At 36.7% G+C, this 20610-nt stretch overlaps 1 protein-coding gene across 1 annotated transcript in view; it reads right to left on the bottom strand.

The window, feature by feature from the left end:
- SMAP1 (small ArfGAP 1) overlaps positions 1-20610 on the bottom strand; it is a 73699-nt gene that overhangs the window by 26540 nt on the left and 26549 nt on the right. The window contains exons 5-6 of the mRNA XM_010003482.1: positions 15429-15506; positions 10665-10745 (exon numbers count right to left, since the gene is read on the bottom strand). Coding sequence (XP_010001784.1) covers positions 10665-10745; positions 15429-15506 — 159 coding nt within the window. The remainder of the gene's footprint in view (positions 1-10664; positions 10746-15428; positions 15507-20610) is intronic.

Genomic DNA, 20610 nt, shown 5'->3' with positions numbered 1-20610 from the left:
TCTCAGCACTGTGCCCATACACACGTTTGGCTTCCAAGTTCAGAAGAAGATGGGTAGGGGAAGACAAGAGGGAAGTGGAAGGCTTTACATCAGCTGACTCGATTGACAAGAACAGACAACAAACTTGAGGTCTTCTGACAAGTGTTAGACTTTGAAGGAGAAAAAGATCAGAAAATTCATATCTAGTAGCAACCATATTATTCTTCAGTTAACCCCATTTTCCTTTTTAATTATTATTGTAGCAAAAAAGGAAAATAATACAAGTCTGTGAATTATTAAGGACACTGCAATCCTTTCAGAACATTTTTTTAATATGACCATACACTCCAGAGCCTATGGACAGTCTAAACTGCGTTTATGGACTACTCTTCTGCACACTGCTCTTCACCACATTACTCTCCTCTGACAGAAGGAGCTGAGGGCATTTTGCACTGGAGTTGACAATGGAGAAACAAGCTTGTTTGGTGAGGCCTGGTTCAAAAGTGCCAGCATGCAATGAAAACACTGTGGTTGTTTTTCATTGTAAGTGAGTGACTTGGAGAAAAAAAAATAATCTTATGCAATTCAAGTTTCCCTTTTCTGCGTCTGTAACCTTATGCCAATTATCTTCACATGTACAAACTTTAAGAGTTTAACAGTTCTAAAAGACATGACAACCAACAGAAATATGACCCTCCCCACCTCCAAATACTTTAAATGCAAGTGGAACTTTTGCAGAATTCCCTACTACAATATATTAACGCAAATAATGTAGCACATTTCAGCATCAGAGTTTAGGATTAACATTTACCTTATTCTTAGTTAAACTACCTGAGAGCATTAGAAGGGGCAGCATCCATGGTGTAAGACAGAAGCCATGTGACTAATGGCTCTGAAGTAGAAAAACTTCTTCAGAGCACTCATAAGTTACTACTGTAACTATCTCTTCTACTTTGAAGTGAGGTATCAGTCACTGTCAAACATCTGATCCATCAGCTGTCCAGGATTAAAAGTAGAATGCTTGCATTTTATCTAAATGAAGTTCCATGACAGGATAATACAAAATAGGAAAAGGGTATATAAATAAGTTTTTCCCTCTGTCTTCTGTGACTCTATGACCTTTCCACATGCTGATATCCTACTCACTGGATAGTCCATTGTGAAATTTGCTAACCATTACACAAGTGTGTGAGCACAATATGGGTGTCTCCAGTACCTGGTGATCTTAGACATGCTGACACTTCAAAGCAATATTGCAAGGGCTTTGACTTGCTTGTTCAGGCACCCATTTCAGCATTTATGCTGATATTCAACCAAACCAACTTCTCTTACACTACTAAAATAGACTGTTTCAACAAAGGAAAAAGATACATTGATATCTACAGTGTAAACTGAGGATTAAGTATGAAAGACAAAGTTGTCTTCAGCAGAAGTTTACACTATCTGTCTAGCAGACAAGCCTGCAGTAACTTACTATGACATGAAGTACAATACTCTCAAGTTGAGAGACATCCTACTTACTGAGCACAGAGGTGGACAGATTTAGTTTGCAATAGTACACTGACAGCTAGCACAGGGACCAACCTCAGAATTGCCATTTTCTAGCTGCAGGTGTCAATTTTATAAAAGAAAGATTTAAAATAAAATTGAAAGATAAGCTCATCCAGTTGCAACCCTTTTTTCAACAGAGAAAGGAGGCAACTGATTGCAGATGGGTTAACAGTGTCGATTGCTATGAAAACAATTTAGCATTAAATACTAGTTATTTGAACAAGTAGGTAACTGGTGATGTGATTTGTACTATACATATAATCTCTTTTCTAGAGAGAGAAACTTTGTCCATTTTATTTGAATTGTGTTAAAAGATCATGCCTCTGCCACAGCTACAGTGCTATCTTCCAAATACCTTTGAATTAAGTTTGAGTTAATTTTGTGAAGACAAAATGACATAACAGGATGAACACCAGTGCAGTAGCATTTTCTGTGCAACTGTTCTAGTGCCATGAGCAACTATCAAAGCATAATAAATTTAAAAGTCCAAAGAAATGCCTATTCCTTTCAATAAAAAACCATGAAATTAATATCTAAGTCAACTACTGATTTAAACTGGAAGACACTGAAAGTTGCATGACACTGTCGAAATTTGTTGAAACAAGGTGCTTTTTTTTTAAGCAATCAAAAGCATTAGCTAATGTTGGAGCTTTTAGTATTGTCACTGCACCTAAAATAATTTTAATGGAAAAAAGTTACCATCTTTAAAATTTGCACATCTGACAGTGCCTCCCACTGCCCTAATTGCCCTACATGGATGGTCACACTCTGAAGTGAGACCATCTCTCCTGAGGAATTCAAGCACATTCTGCCTTAAGAACAGTAATATGAAACACAACATACAAAGAAACTTAATTGCTTTGCTCATGCATCAATACTTGCTTTATTTTAGTAAAGCAAAGGAAGCCTAGTATTCAAAACAATATAAGTTTATTATTTTGAGTGACATTATTTAAATTAAATGTCTTTTTCCTGTTATCAACTTCATCTCTTCCAATGCTTACCCTTCTGGACATTCAGATCCGTGTATCGCTTCTGTAAAGTGATACTTTCAAACAAGTATCACTTCTGTAAAAAGGTCTTGCCTTTTGTTCTTGCATATTTCATTGTGCACAGTCTCCTAACCAATACTGTGATTTTAATTTACACTTCCAGTCATGCATGCTCCTGTGGTTTCAAATGTCTCAGAATGGGTAAGTCTTGGCCATATAAATGTTTTTACCTAAGGACATCATTCATCCATGAATAAGGTTGATTAAGTTCATGCTCATTTAGACATGCCCATTTTTTTTTGTTCTGTTCATGTATAAGTGTACGTAGATGTTGCCTTCCTAATTGCCTCAAAGTCAATGCCATCTGCTAAAATAAGTATTAGCAACTGGAAACCCATGGCAGTTGCAGGTTTTAACCCTGCATTGAGCAAACAAATAACCGAGCATCAATTCAAACTAAGCACACTTAATAATGCTTTTTTAAAAAAAATAGCTTGGCAAGTTCAACAAAGGCCAATTCAACCAAATCAGCTCAAACCCAAGCTTGTTCTCATAGTTTTAAGATTCCACTTCTGTAACATTTTAAAAAAATAGCAACATTAAAATACTGTTCTGGTGCAGACCAGAGTTGAGAGGATCAAGCCAATACAGAGAACACACTGAGGATGAGGAAAAAAAAACAGGATACCTTTCCTGTAGTTTGACTCCTTTTCCAACACTAAGAAGATAAATACCTTTCTTCCCATCTGACAAAAAAAGGTTTTCTTTCCATTGCTTCTAACTGCAATATCTGTTTCTTAATTGCTTTGTCTACAACTCCCAATACGTAATAAGAGCCACGACAGATTAATTTCATTAAGTAAGACTATTTTTCAAGGCAATCCTTAAACATAAGGAGTCCTTTGTTACCTGCTGAGGGAATGAATCACAGAGTTTCGTGAAGAATCTAATTTGATTTGTCGTTCTGCAGATTAGCATTAGAAGCAACTGAAGAACCCAAAATAATCTGATCTCTTCCATAAGACTGAAAAGGTATGATTAGAAATGTAAAACCAGGCTGGGACAGGTCCCTAAAATGCAGACTGAGAAAAGAAGAAGCCTTAAAATCCTTCACCCTCTGTGGGGGTAGGAGACAGGGAAACAGGTTGTCCTATGTCTTATCACATAGTCTGAAATCTTGAGCTTTAACTCATATCTACTTATTCTGAATTTGGGAAAACAAGGACTAAGAGTGTAAATAAGAAAATGTTTTCAACCAGAGGGCAAGCCATGTTTATTATTCTGTTCCTGTGATAAACATTTGGTTGCTTATGCATTACAATTTTAATTTATATCACATTTTCTACAAATATATAAAGAGAGAAACATTTGAAAAGGAAAGAACTCAAAAAGGCAAATAGTGTTTGGAAGTCTAGGGAAACATCATTAACAGCTGTTCAATTGATTTAGCAACTAAATCATCAATATGGCATCAAAATAAAGATTACAGTTAGGATGCGTATTACATCATTCTGAATTTAAATTATCATTCAAGTCAGTATTTGTGAGTCAACGTATTGCTGCAACTTAAAAGTAAATACCTAAATGCATCACTTCCACCAAACTGGTGTTTCAGTGGACACCAATAATTTTGCATGCTTTCATTCTTCCACACATTTTCACAAGACTACCCAGTTTTAGAGAACACTAGAGCACTACTTGCTCCAACTTAACTTCTCCTTGTACAAAATTATTAGGACAATAATTTGAAATACCCTGGGTAGGTAAAAAACATCCCCAGAGAACTAACAGGGACTAGTAATGGCTCCTACGACTGGGTTGTTAAGAGTGGAGTGCTATTGACTCTTCAGGAAGGACAGGCAGGGGTGATAAGGTGGGGGTGTTGCCCTTTATGTCAAAGACCAGCTGGAGTGCATGGAGCTCTCCCTGGGGACAAATTAGGAGCCAACAAGAGTTTATGGGTTGAGATGAAGGGGAAGGCAGGCACAGGGGATATTACAATGGGGGTCTGCTACAGGCCTGATCAGGAGGACAGTATAGACAAGGCACTCTACAGGTAGGAGCAGCTTCACATTCACAAGACATGATGCTCATCACTTTCCTTAGGCCACAATGTGCTAGGAGAGATCTGCACAAGAAGCTACGACTTCAGTGTGTTTCAGAGGAGTCTCCAGGCAATCTGAAATCCCAGTTTGGTCAAGGGACTCTTGGCTGCACAGCCTGCCCTCTCCCTCTCTGTTTTGGCAGAAGGGAGATCTGACAGTCCTCTGGCCATGCAGTTTAGTAGGTCTTTTCTTGAGCCTGAAGCTGATAGCCAAAGGTTTGGGTTGAATTGTTACCAATTCACTTGCTATATATTTAGGTTAGACATAAGGACAAAATTCTTCACCATGAGGGTACTAAGGCACTGGGATAGGTTACCCACGGAGGTTGTCGATGCCCCTTCCCTGGAGGTGTTCAAGGCCAGGCTGGATGAGGCTTGTGCAGCCTGGTCTAGTGTGAGGTGTTCCTGCTCATTGCAGGGAGGTTGGAACCTGACGATCTTTAAGGTCTCTTCCAACTTTACCCATTCTATGATTCTATGATACTCTTTCCTCGTTTCCCTTGCCCAGACAGGTTGATTTCTGTGGGAGTTTTAGCTGTTTCACCCTAAGAAACTACAGTAAGTTTTTACTGTTTGGTTGGATGAGCATTTTACATTGTTTTTCCTATATGAAGGGGAAAAGCTGCTAATATGATTTGCCCTCGCTTTTATTTGAGGGGCTCTCTACACTTTTTAAATGCAAATAAACTTATGTCAGGACCTCCATAATGTTGGCCATCTGGTACTCGTTGGTACATGCTGGCTGAGAGGCAGCAGCTCACTATTATTGCTGAGTTTAAAATGGCAATTTAATGTACAGCATGTGGAAGAAAAGCAGCATTTTATATACTACCATCAAAGATAACCTCTAACTGACCCATTCCTGTCACTTAGATCAACTCCATACACAAAAAAGAGCCATTTTCAAACTCAAAATGCAATATAACAAAACAAACTAAACTTACAAAGTCAAACAGTTAATCAAGTTTAACTGCTGCAATCCTTCAGAAACATTCATCATCCTGGTATGTTCAGCAGAATGAAAAAAGTCTTAACTTTGAATGTCAGTATTACTGTGCAAAAGTGTGAAGAAAAAGTAAGTTTCCTCTTTACATCCTAACCATTTTACTTTACTGTACCAATGCAACACAATCAGTCTTAAAAATACTTATTTTCAATAAATTAGATGTGTTTTCATGATATCTACAGCCTTCAATATTCAGCACTTTACAGTGAAACTATCACAATGCTTCATTAATCTCTTCAAGTGATGCAAAACTTTTAAAGCAAACACCACACCAAGCTACACAGTGCTGAATCAAATCACTATGAAAGCATCCATTGTCATAGACTTATAACTTTGGATATCAGGAATACTTGTCAAGTTTTCCAGAGACAATTTTTCAAAATAATTTGTGCTTAATTCTGGATTACTAGCACCAAAGCATGTCAAGATTTTCTTTATTTAAAAATTAAAACTATACAGAGAGTATACAAAATCTGAGTTTCAGGCAAATGAATTCTCTCCCTCTTTACTTTTGGAGTACATCAAAGTCACAAGATGTCATACCTAGTTATGCCTTCTTTAATCAGAATTTGGACTGCAGGTGGACATAAAAACATACATTTTGAAAAAACCTACAGTTGTCCTAGTTGCTCTGAAATTCAAGAAGTCTCATTCATACAACTCAATCCAAGTTCTTTTTTAAATCAAATATTGTGCAATGTGACTACTTCACTAAATTAAGAACTTAATGCAATCCACTTTTATTAACAGTCTTGCCAAATGCAGGAAGAGTTTCCTGCCCAGTCTGTAGACAGACCATTTGATGGTCCCCAAACAGTTTTCCTCACTCCATTCTTTGCAGCTCTAATGGCCTGATTCATTCTTCGGGTACCTAAACTTTACAGCTCACACACTGGCCATTTCCCTCACAGTCCTGATGCCTCAGCCTAGATGGGACCGCATCCCATCTCTTTCTCTTTCCATGTTTCCTTTCAGTGGGAAACAGATACAAGGTGGATGGGGTGCACACAGAGCCTGCTCCAACATGCTGTGTGAAGCAGCAGCATGGAGCTTACCTTAAGTGCTCCTCTGTGCTATGAGCAGAAACTCTACCTAAAACTTTAATTGTAGGTAGTTTAAATTTCAGTTCAGAAAACTACTGAGGTTTTGGGACCTCCCTCATACATTGGTGAGAATATGCAGGCTACATATTCTCTTTAAAGTCATCAAATGACTGTAAATTGAGCACATTAATTTACTTAAGAATGAACAAAAAAACCTCAGTACACATACCAGAAACAAGAAGGAATTCAGCATTTTATTCTGTTCCAAAAGAAAATCATGACCGACTTGGGAAATTTCACCAATTTCATCCATGCAAAGGGAGTAAACAGTAAGAAAGGAAAGTTCCTCAGCAGTTGATGAGAGGGTGTACAGTATGATGAAGTTTAAAAAATGGCTCTTAAAAGCCCAGCTGGTCTTCCTCACCTACAAATTAAAATTTTTCATATGTTGCCTTCAACAGAACAGATAAGTTTGGTGATTGAATTACCAACTTTCTTCCCTCCTCACTACTGAAAAAGGCTCTTAAAGTATCAGATTTATTTTTTTAATGAATATAAACTCTCTTAATTGTGTGTACAGAACATGTAAAAATTGCTTTCATTGCATTACAGTCTGGCTTGTGCTGTTACTCTTGCTATTGGGCCATAAGAAGATGCAATTAGCTCAGTTTGATCACTTTTTCTTGCAATCCAACACGTTTTGTATTGCTAAAATTAGCATTTCTGTTGCTTGCAAAAAAGCTGAGTTTCAGGCATCTTACCTCCACACAACCAGGCTCCAGTTCTCACATCATGGAGAACTGTATCATTGTTTCTGTATTTTTCTTGCAATTTTTTTTGTTTTTCTCCAAAGTAACTGTAAGGATAAGGTTATTTTAAGCATGAGCACTGGGGAAACTTGAGGACTGTAACTGCGGAAATGGCACAGGGAAAAGAGGAGGAAGGACCCTGAGTAAGTTTTGCAAGTTTCTCACCTTTCTTCAATAAGTCTAAAAAAAATGTTACAGGCTGCTAGTAGCTTGACAATGTCACTTACTTTATTTTACTAAGAATTCTGCAGATCTGATGTGAAACACTTGTTGGCTGTTTCCAGTAAAATGCTAATCACTGAACTAGACTAAACTTGGAGCTGACATAGTAAGATCTTGTTATATTACACCTTACTCAGTAGTTTTGTCAAAGAAAGTAGAACAGCCTAAACAAACAAACAAAAAAAAGTCTAACAAGTATCCCTGCTACTCATTCTTTTGTAGTAAATTTCTTTGATCTTGAGGAAATTCTACTCTACATCAAAATCACTGTCTCCAACTCAAAAGCTCATTAAAAAATGTTTCCCACGAAACTCACTTGAAGGACAAGACGTTTCTTACTGAAAAGCAATTTCAGTAGGAAAGCCCAGTATTGTTTAATAAGTTAAAAGATTAGTATCTGTTCTTTTACTTATGAAAGCATGCTAATTAAAAAAATATCTTTTCTGCCATAATTATGTGACACATTAACACAATATTGGAATATTGCTCTTACTAAATCAATGCTACAAGCTTTCAGCAATGTTTCAAAATGCAACAGAAATCATGCCAGACATTCAGCCTGTTGAAGGCTAAAGATCAGTCACCAGAGAAAAAGCTCTTACATGGATGTAGGAGCAGATCAGTCAGTTCTGTGAAGCAGAGATCAGAACATGATAACTGAATGTGAACATTTTAATCTCTTTGGATGCACTTCTTGTTTTAAGAGCCAAGAAACTTAATACAAGATATAAAAAAGAAAGACCTTATGAACTTAAGATTCGCAGGAGTACATGACACCTGTAGAGATCTGAAATTTTCTACAGCTTCAACTTTTTCCCTGGTTTAAAGCCTGCCATTTTTTACATCTTAATATTGATTCTCCCACATGATGGCTAAAACATCGTTTGAATTACCTTAATAAAAAAGAAGTCTGAAAAATGTGGTAGAACAGCCAATTACTTGGTCACGTATTTTTAACTGATTAACTTCCCAAGCCTGGAATGTCTAGACTGGAGATAAATCATGCCTGCAATGAAGGTAACCAGTGACTTCATACATGAAGTGTCAAAAGTATTCCTGTGTTCTGTTTCCCTCTCCAGACAGCTGGGAACTGGCATAAATAGCTATCTACTGCTTGACGTGGTTGCTGAAAACATGATATGGTCAAGATACCAGCATTACCCTATGGACTCAACACGCAATATTTTAAATATTCAATAAACAAGTCTCTAAAACAATGTGAAGTGTACCCATTATCCATGAAACCAAGAAGAATATTAATGTTTATCAGCTCCCTGAAGCAGAATCACACCAAAAAAAGCAGCAATATATTACTCCATATATAAAAATAAAACTTTTGATCCTCTATCTCACCATTACTTTCCAATGGAAATACAGACATCTGATACAGGTATCCTTCATTTGGATTCTAGAAAGCAACTGTGATTTTTTAATATGTCAAGTTTACAGTTTATTTGGAATGATGCCTAACAGTCATGAAAAGCCTGAGCTTGAAAAAACCTCTTCAATTAAAAAGATGACACATAGATGAGTTCAATTTGAGCAATCAGTGCTGACACATTAATAATGAAATAAAATACAGTGCAGTATTTCAAACATTTTGCAGCTGTTACAACAGCCCTATTATCTAAAGATGATGTATTTATCAAATTCCACATTTTGTAGTATAAGCATTTAAAATCAAAATACTTCTTTATTACTTGCTTAATCATTAACTGGTAATCTATTGATACTTCAAATGTAAATCTGATCAGTGGCATTTGAATTGTTTTTTATTTCAAGTGTTAGGGTAATCCCTCAGTGTAATTATGCCCTGCCATCTTTCCTTCTCACTTATCCAAGCATTCCCAGACTTCCTTGCAAAGGGAAACCCTCTCTCCCAAAAACTAGACCTTTGGGCTTTAGAACATTAAGGCTTCCAAACCACAGCAATGTTTTTAGCCTGAATGGTTGTAAAACTTAAATAATCAAAGATTTTTACATTTTAGTCACCCATAAATATGCTTTAATCTCCTATCATATGAATAAGGACATCCTTTTTCAATAGCTCAGTGAAGCTACACAAATTTTCATAACAAAGTTTTCTTCTGTGCTAACATATTCCAAAATTGCTTTCCAGTGTCAGAAAAATTTATTTGTTCAGGGTGGGGGGAAGGGGCTTTTTTCCCATCCAAGTGCGCATATATTTTTGTATCTTGTTTTATTATGCAAAAAAAACCACTTCTATTTGAAAACTGAAATAGAAATACATCTGCAATTATAATGTATGAATAAACAACATTTTTCATAATTGTCACACAGCACCACTGAGGAATCAACTGACAGATGGAGACTCCAATGCATTCTGTGGACTACACTGCAGATCAGAACATACTATTGGATTCACATAATCTGACAGAGGACATCTGTCTAAGATGAAATTATTGCATTTAATACTTAAACTACTCATTCAATTTGTGCTTAATATTAACTCTATATAGCAGTGCATGAGATATTTTAATCACACCTATGTTGCTAAAGCTGTTCATTATGCTTTAATATAGCTGTGTAAAGAAACAACCGGTTTGTCTGTCATGTTTTGTGACATGATCTAGTTGAGTATTTTCAAATTACCCAGAATAGGGTTAATTTAGTTTCATAAATTACAAGCTTCTGTTTAAAATGGATTAATTTATGACAAACAGCATTAAGTGATCATACAGCACTCAATAAAATTGAAAATTTTGTGTGCAAGAATAGCAACTGTACATCTCAAAAACCTTAACCATCTCAGCTTCTGCTGTGGTAAATCAACCTCTGTATGCAAACAACGTAACAAGTAAATAATTCATGTAGATTACCTGGATTATTATTCACATATACATACATACACATAAAAAATACCATTTTTTTCAGATCTTTGTACACTTTTAATACTATGTATAATTTTTAAATAAAGGGAAAAAATACTATTCTCACCTTTTCAACTGCCAATTGCTTTGACGGTTTTTCTGATTCTTTCTCTCTCTTTTTCTCTTCTTTCTTTTTTTCTTTCTCCTTCTGAAAAGAAAAAAAAAAAAAGGCATTTTGCTAGTCCTCAAGATCAACACATCTGCAAGTTACTGAATGTCCGAAGCCATATAGAAGATAGAGATTTTCAGTTACTCCCTTCCAATTTGGAGTTTATGCTTCTATCTGTTCTGCTCCCAGAGGTGACTCATTTTGCTCCAACAGAACTTCTAAAAATATAGTAACTTTGAGAATTCAAGATATTCACTATTTCACCTGTTTGTCTGCATTTCTGCTTATAAGCATAAGGAGAAAGAACTAGTGTTGCTTCTAAGCTAAGCAGATCTGAAAAGAAAAGCATCTACGAGTACCCCATTAACTCTGATAACCTCTGTCATTAGGACAGACACCAGTTTCTTTGACAGCTTTCCGCAGAGAGTTACTAATTTTTAAAAGCTAATCTAGTAGTCTTAAAACATACTCCTGAATATAAAAAATTTGACTTGGGCCATATAACAGAACTGCTGAGTCATGAGAATTAAGTTGTTCCAGAAAGAGAAAACATAAGAGATCCCTTTACTTTGAATGCAACTTAATGACATTACAGAAATTTTTTTCATTTTAGTTTTGAATGAATAAATGGTGCAATATTAGAGACCCAGTCTGACTGAAGAAAAGCATAAAATATTCCTTAAAGCATCATAACATACAGAGGATATGGACTTTCTACATCATTAACTGCTTTGACAATGTTAGTAGTGATTTTTAGACCTAGTCATCTGTCTGCATTTACCTTGTACACTACAGTACTTGTGAGTATACCTGACCTGTAAAATTGGTGGAACAAGAACTTACCATCTGTAATCAAGGAGATAAGACAGTAGCTCCTAAATATTATTCCAGTCATTAGATTTGGATCCCTTTGTTCAAAGCTTCTAAACAGCTTTTTTCCACAAAACACAATTTTTTAGCAACTTTCCCAATATCATGAGGAAGGCTGAGAGATGAGGTAACTGTTTGTGCACTTCCAGTATTATACAGCTTACTAAGCTTCAGGTTTGTGCCAAGAAGGGTTATTTTATCTTCCTTCTTAACATCCAATATATATAATTTTTTATCTCTGTAATATGACCTTTGATTAAATCAGTTTTAACACTAAGATGAAGGGTTTTCTGGGTTTTTGGGAAGGGCACTGGGCACAGGGGGCCCAAGTAGCACATTCTTTACAACTTCAAATAATCTACTTTCAAAACTTTCACCATATTTACCAGATGGATTGGGGTTACTCAACTGAGGTTACTCAAGACCAAACTAACCCCTCTGAAAAATTTCATCAGGCATTAACCTGAATATTCGGGTCCTGCAAAGTGAGACTACCACACCAAGCACCTTCTTAGATGTGGGTGTCACAGGAAGCAACGACCACAGTTACAAAATTGCAGTAAAGGGGAATTTGGAACGTCTGTTTCGAAGTAAAGAAACAGAGACCAACTTAAATTTAAGTGAACATCAGGAACACAAAAATGAGCTTAGTAGTCCAAAGCAGAGGTCCAGCCAAAACAGTATCTCACCTGTGGCAGTGCCAAGTGTTCAAGAAACAGTCTGCATGACCGGGACAAGTATAGAGAGTAACATTCTATTAAGAGGCCATCATAACCTAACACTTGCAGGCTTACTGAACTAAGACTCCAAATGCATAGCCATGCCTTTTAAGTGAAGCTTAACCTTTCATTACTGTGTCCTGGATCCTGACATTAAGCTGCATTTTAAAACTCTCAAAATCCTGTGACCATAATCAGGTACTGCACACAAATATATGGTCAGAGCAACAAGTTTTCCAAGTGTCTTTCATTCCCTGTCTCCACTCCAACCTTCTGAAGTTGAATAATTAAAATAAACCTAAACTCTTCTCCTGTGGAAACTTTTCTATATCTTAGACAGCTGTGTTTGTTTACTCTTCTGGGAAAAATTGTTGGAAGTGTCATAGCAGTACACTTACTCTTCAAATACAGTACCTTAAGTTTACTTGCATATGTTTAAGTGAAAGTAAAGTTTTTGAATATAATCACGTTCAGTATGCCCTGATTAAGGTGGATCAAGAACTGGTTGAAAGGAAGGAGTCAGAGAGTTGTAGTCAATGGGGCAGAATCTGATTGGAGGTGTGTGACTAGTGGAGTTCCTCAGGGGTCAGTACTGGGACCAGTGTTGTTCAACATTTTCATCAATGACCTGGATGAGGGTATAGAATGTACCCTCAGCAAGTTTGCTGATGACACTAAACTGGGAGGAGTGGCTGACACACCAGAAGGCTGTGCTGCCATTCAGAGAGACCTGGACAGCCTGGAGAGTTGGGCGGGGAGAAACCTGATGAAGTTCAACAAGGGGAAGTGCAGAGTTTTGCATTTGGGGAAGAGAAACACCATGTACCAGTACAGGTTGGGGGGCTGACCTGCTGGAGAGCAGTGTAGGTGAAAGAGACCTGGGGGTCCTGGTAGACAGGAGGATGACCATGAGCCAGCAATGTGCTCTTGTGGCCAAGAAGGCCAATGGCATCCTGGGGTGCATTAGAAAGGGTGTGGTTAGTCAGTCAAGAGAGGTTCTCCTCCCCCTCTATTCTGCATTGGTGAGGCCACATCAGGAATATTGTGTCCAGTTCTGGGCCCCTCAGTTCAAGAAGGACAGGGAACTGCTCAAAAGAGTCCAGCGCAGAGCTACGAAGATGATTAAGGGAGTGGAACATCTCCCTTATGAGGAAAGGCTGAGGGAGCTGGGTCTCTTTAGCTTGGAGAAAAGGAGACTGAGGGGTGACCTCATCAATGTTTACAAATATGTAAGGGGTGAGTGTCAGGGAGATGGAGTTATGCTTTTCTCAGTGATGACCAGTGATAGGACAAGGGGTAATGGGTGCAAACTGGAGCATAGGAGGTTCAAGGTGAATATCCGAAAAAATTTTTTTACTGTGAGTGACAGAGCACTGGAACAGGCTGCCCAGGGAGGTTGTGGAGTCTCTTTCATTGGAGACATTCAAAACCCACCTGGATGCGTTCCTGTGTGATGTAATCTAGGTGACCCTGCTCTGGCAGGGGGGTTGGACTAGATGATCTTTTGAGGTCCCTTCCAACCCCTAGGATTCTATGATTCTATGATTTCCAGTTTGTCTACTACTTTTTAAAAAACATGTTCCATTAGAGAAATCTTGCTTCTAGAGGAAAAGGTATCTGGAAACTTTTATACTTCAGGACTTCAAGAATGAGAAGGGCTTCAAGTAAGATTCATATGGTGAATACTCCATAAGGTTACCAAATATACATAAATGCCTCTCATTTCCCTTAACAAATCCCTGAGAGCACCTTCATAGTGAAAATATAAGCACTTAAATGGTTGACCAGTGTTTCTGCCTCCACACCTCATAAAGCGCACAGGAACTCTCTTGAATCCCAGTGACTTCATTTTCATTCACTTCATTTTCACTGTGGACTTAAAAACCCTAACTCCTTCATCTTCACACTTCACAATTTCAATATACAAGCTTTCTGCTTCAGCTCCATTAGATAAAAATGAATTCAGACTAAATAAAAACATTTCTTGGATGCTGTATATTCATGCCAGAACTTCAACTCAAGTGCTTCATTACTTGCAAAAGCAGTCAAAAAGCACTATGAAGATAATAAAATGAAATTGGCTTCATATTGGTTTTCAGTTCTAAGCAAAAATTATTCAGTTGTTTCTCCAAGATTCATTTCCAACAACATATCATACCAGTTACACAGAGGAACTTTCAAATTTGAATGGATCAAGAGAGATGAGTAAGAAAAGAAAAGCAAGTCATTCCAAGTGGCTGCTGCTATTCCTGGTACAATTTAAAATACATGTCAAATTCACCAAGGGCTGTGGTCTAGTCCATGACACTGTCGCTTACATTTTTATTAATGTTTAAGTATAGCTGAACTAAAATAATTTATAGCATCTCTCCACATTTTGCGTAATTAAAAGAAAAAACATGATTTATGTTTAAATAATAAGCTATTTCATATACTGTATACAGTCTCAATTCACAGTGAAGTATCCAAAAGAGCCTATTATTAAGCAAACACATTCTAAAAACCAAAGTATTTCATTATTGTTGCAAATTGTGACACTTACTTAAAGTTCATAGAAACAATGCCTCATCTGCTATTTGTTTGTTAGTTTATGTTTTGCAAAGGATGTTCTAAACAGTAAACATAACATCAGTACATACACATACATGCCAGCCAGAAGGGATACTAAAAACAGCCATGAGTTAACACAAGTATCACCAAATTAATTCTATATTTATCTCCAAGAAGACTGAACTAAATGGTTGGAACAGTACTGATAATTTAGATTCTGAAACAAGCAAGCGTTATAAAAAAACAATACCAAAAATTATTCCTGAGAAGACAGGACAATGTCACTCATGCCCATTAGCTGAGAATGAAATGGTGTTTCTACTGTTTTGTCACATTAAACCAGAGCAGAACCAGAATTCTGACATACAAACACGCAGGAGGTAACAATCACCATGTGTGTGCTTTGTCCTGCCAGTTCTTTTCATTTATCTATTCCAGAAAGCAAGGAGAGAAGCAGTTTAAATGCCTGAAGTATTACAAGCAACTCAAATTCCCTGGTTAGCTCAGTGAAATAATTCTACAGAAAACTAAGCACTTGTGCAAAGCAGTAACCTGGCAAGAGTTACACCCCCAAAAAATATACCTCTGCTTTGCTCTTCTCAGCAGCAGCTTGCAGAGAAGGAGAGGATGCCAAAGGCTGAGCAGCATCAGAAGAGGATATCTGTAGAAACAAAGGAAAGAAATGAGAAAGAAAATAAGCAAGAAAAGCTGGGAAGGGAGGGAGCAGAGGCAGATGAGAAACATGATTTTCATTATTTTTTTCAATAATTTTGAGGATGGAGGAAAAAAGTACAACATAGAAAAAAACAAAAAGAGGACACAAAGTATTTCCTCTTAGGTTTGTTTTTTTTGTTTTGGTTTTGTTGGGGGTTTTTTATTTGTTTGTTGTTTCTTGTTTGTTTTTAAAGGAAACCTGTCAGGTAGAAATGAGTGACTTATAACGAAATTCAGTAGAGTAGGATATAACAAAATGAACCTGGATAAGATCATATCACAGCCTAAGAAAAATAATTAGGTTCCATCCATTGTTCAATTTTATCCAGTGTGACTTGAAATATTTATGTCCTGAAGCAAGGGAGGCACACTGTCCCAGAGGAGAGGCAGAGAAGAGAGTGCCTTTGTTCTTGTTCACTGTAACAGAGCATTTTTAAGAGGAATGCAAAATAACTCTGAAAGTTCTAATTAACTGTTCTCTACGAGCAGTTCAAATGAGTAAAGAGCTTAGGGTCAACATATAGCTTCAAACTAGCAGCAGGATGCCAGACCTTCCAGACAGGTTATACTTCTTTGCTAGGAATCAGTATGTAAAATTGCTACTAGCACCACTAGTCTTCCAGAATTAACCAAAAGGTATAAGTTACATACACAACAGATGCCGTATGCTCAAGAAAACAGCATTCCTCTAAATGCAATTTTCATATATCTTCTTATCCTATATCTTTATGCATACTTGATCACTTTAATGGAAACATTATCTTTCTGTTCCCATTACTACAGAAATACAACTGAATTACATTTAACAAGTATGTATAAGATCATCAGAGCTATAAAGCTGACACTTCTACAGTCTGTATCACCTCTGCTACCTAAAAGGAAAATATAAAACCAGATGAAGCTATTACAGTGCAGGTCATTACATTGGAACAAAATAACCAATACAGATGACATGTGTTTACTTAGTTTAACAAAACCCAAACCAGCTTACACTAAAATGAAATTGAAAGCTGAAAAAAAACCTCCTACCTCACTTCTCGATACCCCATATTTCTTGCAGAAAATCCTGCCAGTACCATAGCTAATATAGCTGGAATATTCATAGAACATATAAATTCTGTATTTTTACAAACTCAGAAACTGTCATATCCTGGAAGGTGGTGGAGAGCTTCAAGAAAGATGCAAATTTTTAAACCATATTTTACCTGCAGAAATATGAAACAGAACCTGCATTTTTAAATTTACTGTTTTAAAATCCTCCGGTTATTAGAAGAGTTATGGATACATCTGCTGCAATGAAGCTGCTTCTCAAACTGTAGCATTCTGTTGCTATAGGAACACAGGGATCCTGTTTATTCTACTTACATGACATTGTAACCAAATAAAGGCATCAGAAAAAATTATTAGGTAACTGCATGTATTAACCTTTGAGCGCTAACACCATGTTCCTTACAAAGACTTCAATTAAATGCAATTATACTTTCAAGTTTCTGAGGATAAAGTGGGATTTTAATTTGTTGGGGTTTGTGGTTTTTCTCATTCTTTTGTATGCTTCAGACTTTAAGAGAATTTAAACTTGATAGCTCTCACAGGTGAGCAGCAGGTAACAGCTACCCAACACACAGAACCAGGTAAGCAGAATTTCATCTGGGGGCTTGGGGAGAATAGTACTGTAGATGTTTGCATCATATTTCCATCCTTCCGTAATAGTTCTTCTCAATTAGCATATCATATTCATAAATTAAATTATTATCTAAGCTAGGATATGGTAAATTTATGAAGGCATGAAAATATTTATTATAGTTTTGTCAATCAAGTAATGGAATCATAGAACCTACAAAGTGTTAGGCAAGCTATAAGCAGGTAACAGAGTGAAAAGCTGAGACATGCCCAAGGTAATGTTTAAAAATAAACAGCAGCACTACCTTCACTTCAGGCTAAAAAACAGCACTTGAAAGCACACTTCACATATGCAAATATTCAACCAAGCAGGAGTACAAAAGGCATAACTAGAGCTAATCTTTAAGAGAAGACACATTACAATGCATAAAGAACTGATTAAGTTTATATAATGAAAGCAATAGCATGAGTATGGGCTGCTGAACAGCTTTATCACCGCTCCATCGTGTTCAATTTTTATCAGCTATGCTGTGCCAGATAAGGAAATCAGAATGAAAAAATCCAATCAAGTCAAATTGAATGGCTGGATAAAGCTAAACATAAAATAGGATTGGAAGAGAGACTGGTTAAGCAGGCAGCATATCAAGAGCTGATCAGGGTATCAGGGAATATTGAAATTACTTGCCATTGAGAAAAACTGATATGTAACAGACAGGTGACCTGTTAACCCTGCTAAGGTTCCTAGCTGCCTCCCAAACTCAGAGCAATCTAGCATGGCCCATGCTCAGAGCAGAGGAGCCTCAGAGAGACATAGAGCTCTCCAGCTAGAATCCAGTCCTTGCAGTGCCAACTGCTCTGCTCATCATCACATCCATATACCAGAACTAGCACCAAATAAAACTAAAATCTATAATAACACTACAATGTAAGGGTATTTTCTTATTATCTGGGGACTTTTTCAGTCAGAAGACTGAATTTTCACAAATATCCAAGACATCACTATGGATACTAATACCTTCCCCAAGCACAAAGAGAAAATAAACACCTTAGTCTCATCAAGTGCTTGGTTTTCAGGACATTTCAGCGTTCATTTTTAATTTGAACTAACCCCATATTTTAGCAAACCAGTGAAGTTGTTTAATATTCTCAAATGCCAATAAAACCTTACTGTTTTTGTTCTGCCTTGCACCTTCCCTCAACTATTACTCTGAAAGGTTGTGGTATGTTCATATTTTCAAAGCGTAGAATACCTCAACAAATAATTATTCTTATTAGTACAAGTCAGCCCTAAATTATTTTGATGCTATTCTGATTACTTTGTTGCCAAAAGCCAGGTTAGACTATTCGAAGTTCGTATTAATACACATTCTACGTCCTGTTTACAGAGCAGAAATACCAACAGCTATGGGAGACATTAGTTGTTGAATAGACAAAACACCAATAAGAAACAGTTGCTGACAACAAGTGTGCTCCTGGCTTTTATTTCCAGTAAATCTTTGATTTTAAAACTACTACAGTGATAAAGCGGCTGACAGAGCTGTTCCCGTCTGTAGTCAAAAGAGATTCATTAGTTTCCGAACAAATGGCAAATGAGACAGCATCTGCTCAGTGACCTACTTCTACACTGGTGGCCAGCAGTGGGAGGGCTGAGGTTAGACTAACCCCCCATCAAACCACTCACCCATGACAGGTAAATGCATCCCACTCTCTCAGAGTAAGTGCTGCTCTCAGTCCTGGTGAAACTGCCTTTAATTAGTTGAAAGCCACAAATGCACTTTAAATATTTATGGCAGAATCCTGACCACTACTCAGGACTGCCAAGCAAGATTTTAGTAATAATCTTAAAACTATTTTTTAGGAGATTGAGATCTCTGAAAAGCTGTTATGCATTTGTACGTCAAAGTAACACATGGGTTTTCTATATGGTATTTGTCAGCCTTTATTAATAATAACTGGTTCCTATAAGCTTGATCAGGAGCTTAAGTAAAGGAAGATTACTCCATGCTTGGGTCCAAGTCTGAGTACCTGAAAATACTGTTTACCAGCAGACATTCCCTCTTTAGTGTAGATTAAAATAAACAAACAGTTTTGCATTAAAACACTGTTTCATAGCATTAATTGTCCTCATAACTTTTCTAACTTGTCAATTTTAATCCAATTGTTATATTTCAGTGGAAACAAAGAAAAAAGCTAAAAAATCAGTTTCTAGAAAAACTGCCCAATACTGACATACATTACAAAGTCCAAAGAGCAGACAGAAGATAATAACTTTTCTTAATTTAGATCCAATGGAAAAAGGCATTTAAGCAAGAAGATAGTAAGATTTGTCATCAAAACCACTAGACAAGCAATCAAAACCTCCCCCACTTTTGGCCACATATGTAAAGCAATAAAATAATCAAAATCCAAAAAGCTATTTCCAGTCATTTTCCAGAACTCAGATAAAGAAGCAGACTTTTAAAAATATATGTTAGCATTGCACTCCGGAAACTTGTGAACTAAGTCATCCTTGATTACTGGCACTTGAAAGTACCCAATGAAACCAGCAGCAACCCACCATACATGCTGTTAGGAGAGAATAAAGTTGAGGTGCTTGTGTGCACTAAGAACTTATTGCAAACTGACAATGAGCATGTGAATATTTCATTTTAGTTTTAAATTTAATCAAAAGACCCAACCAGTCTTCAGAAGCTAATTCAGAATTGCCTAAATGAAGGAATGAAAACAAGGAGCGGTTTCTTAAGTTTCCAGATTTATACTCATATACCCATACAATTTCAATTGCATTTCAGAACAAAGACTTGTAGTAATTTAATTTTTACCAGTTCTTGAATCTCTTTCCATTGTTTGTGTTTTGAGACTTGTTTTTAGAAATCTAGTAAATTAAAAATAACCATTTTGCATAGTAAAAAATCAATACTGTCTTTAAAGCATCATGTACATTCAGTGCTGAGCAAGAAAATGCTTACACATACAATAGTGCTGCAAGATTTCATTTTCACCTAAGCTCTGTGAGACACTCAGGTTCACAGAAAAATTAAGATCACAAGTGAAAAGATCTCGAGGTTTACAGTATTACTCCAGTGCCCTGCCCCTCTTACGTGGCCATGTGTTAGCTGTCCCTATTTTGCCCATCACAAACTTCTATAGTATTTAGTAAGTCATTACTTAGTAGTAGCACTATCCAAATAAATGCTATGTTAATAGTTCAGGTAAAAGCATAAATACAAACAGTATTTGACCCCATGGCTCTGAAGTAGTCTGTGTACCAGACTATGATTTGAAGTGAAAAAAGTGAATGACTAAACAAAGTTATCAGAGAACATAACATATAAAAACTAAGAATTATTTTACTTCAGTACAGTTTGTACAAACAATTTTCTGATGGTAAGTAAGTCATACAAACACTTATGGTCATTAAGCTAAAGCTT

Source organism: Chaetura pelagica, unplaced genomic scaffold (genome assembly GCF_000747805.2).
Source record: "Chaetura pelagica isolate M959 unplaced genomic scaffold, ChaPel_1.0 scaffold150, whole genome shotgun sequence".
Taxonomy (NCBI): Eukaryota; Metazoa; Chordata; class Aves; order Apodiformes; family Apodidae; genus Chaetura; species Chaetura pelagica.
The sequence above is the reverse complement of the archived record's forward strand: the minus strand, read 5'-3'. Positions and strand labels throughout refer to the sequence as shown.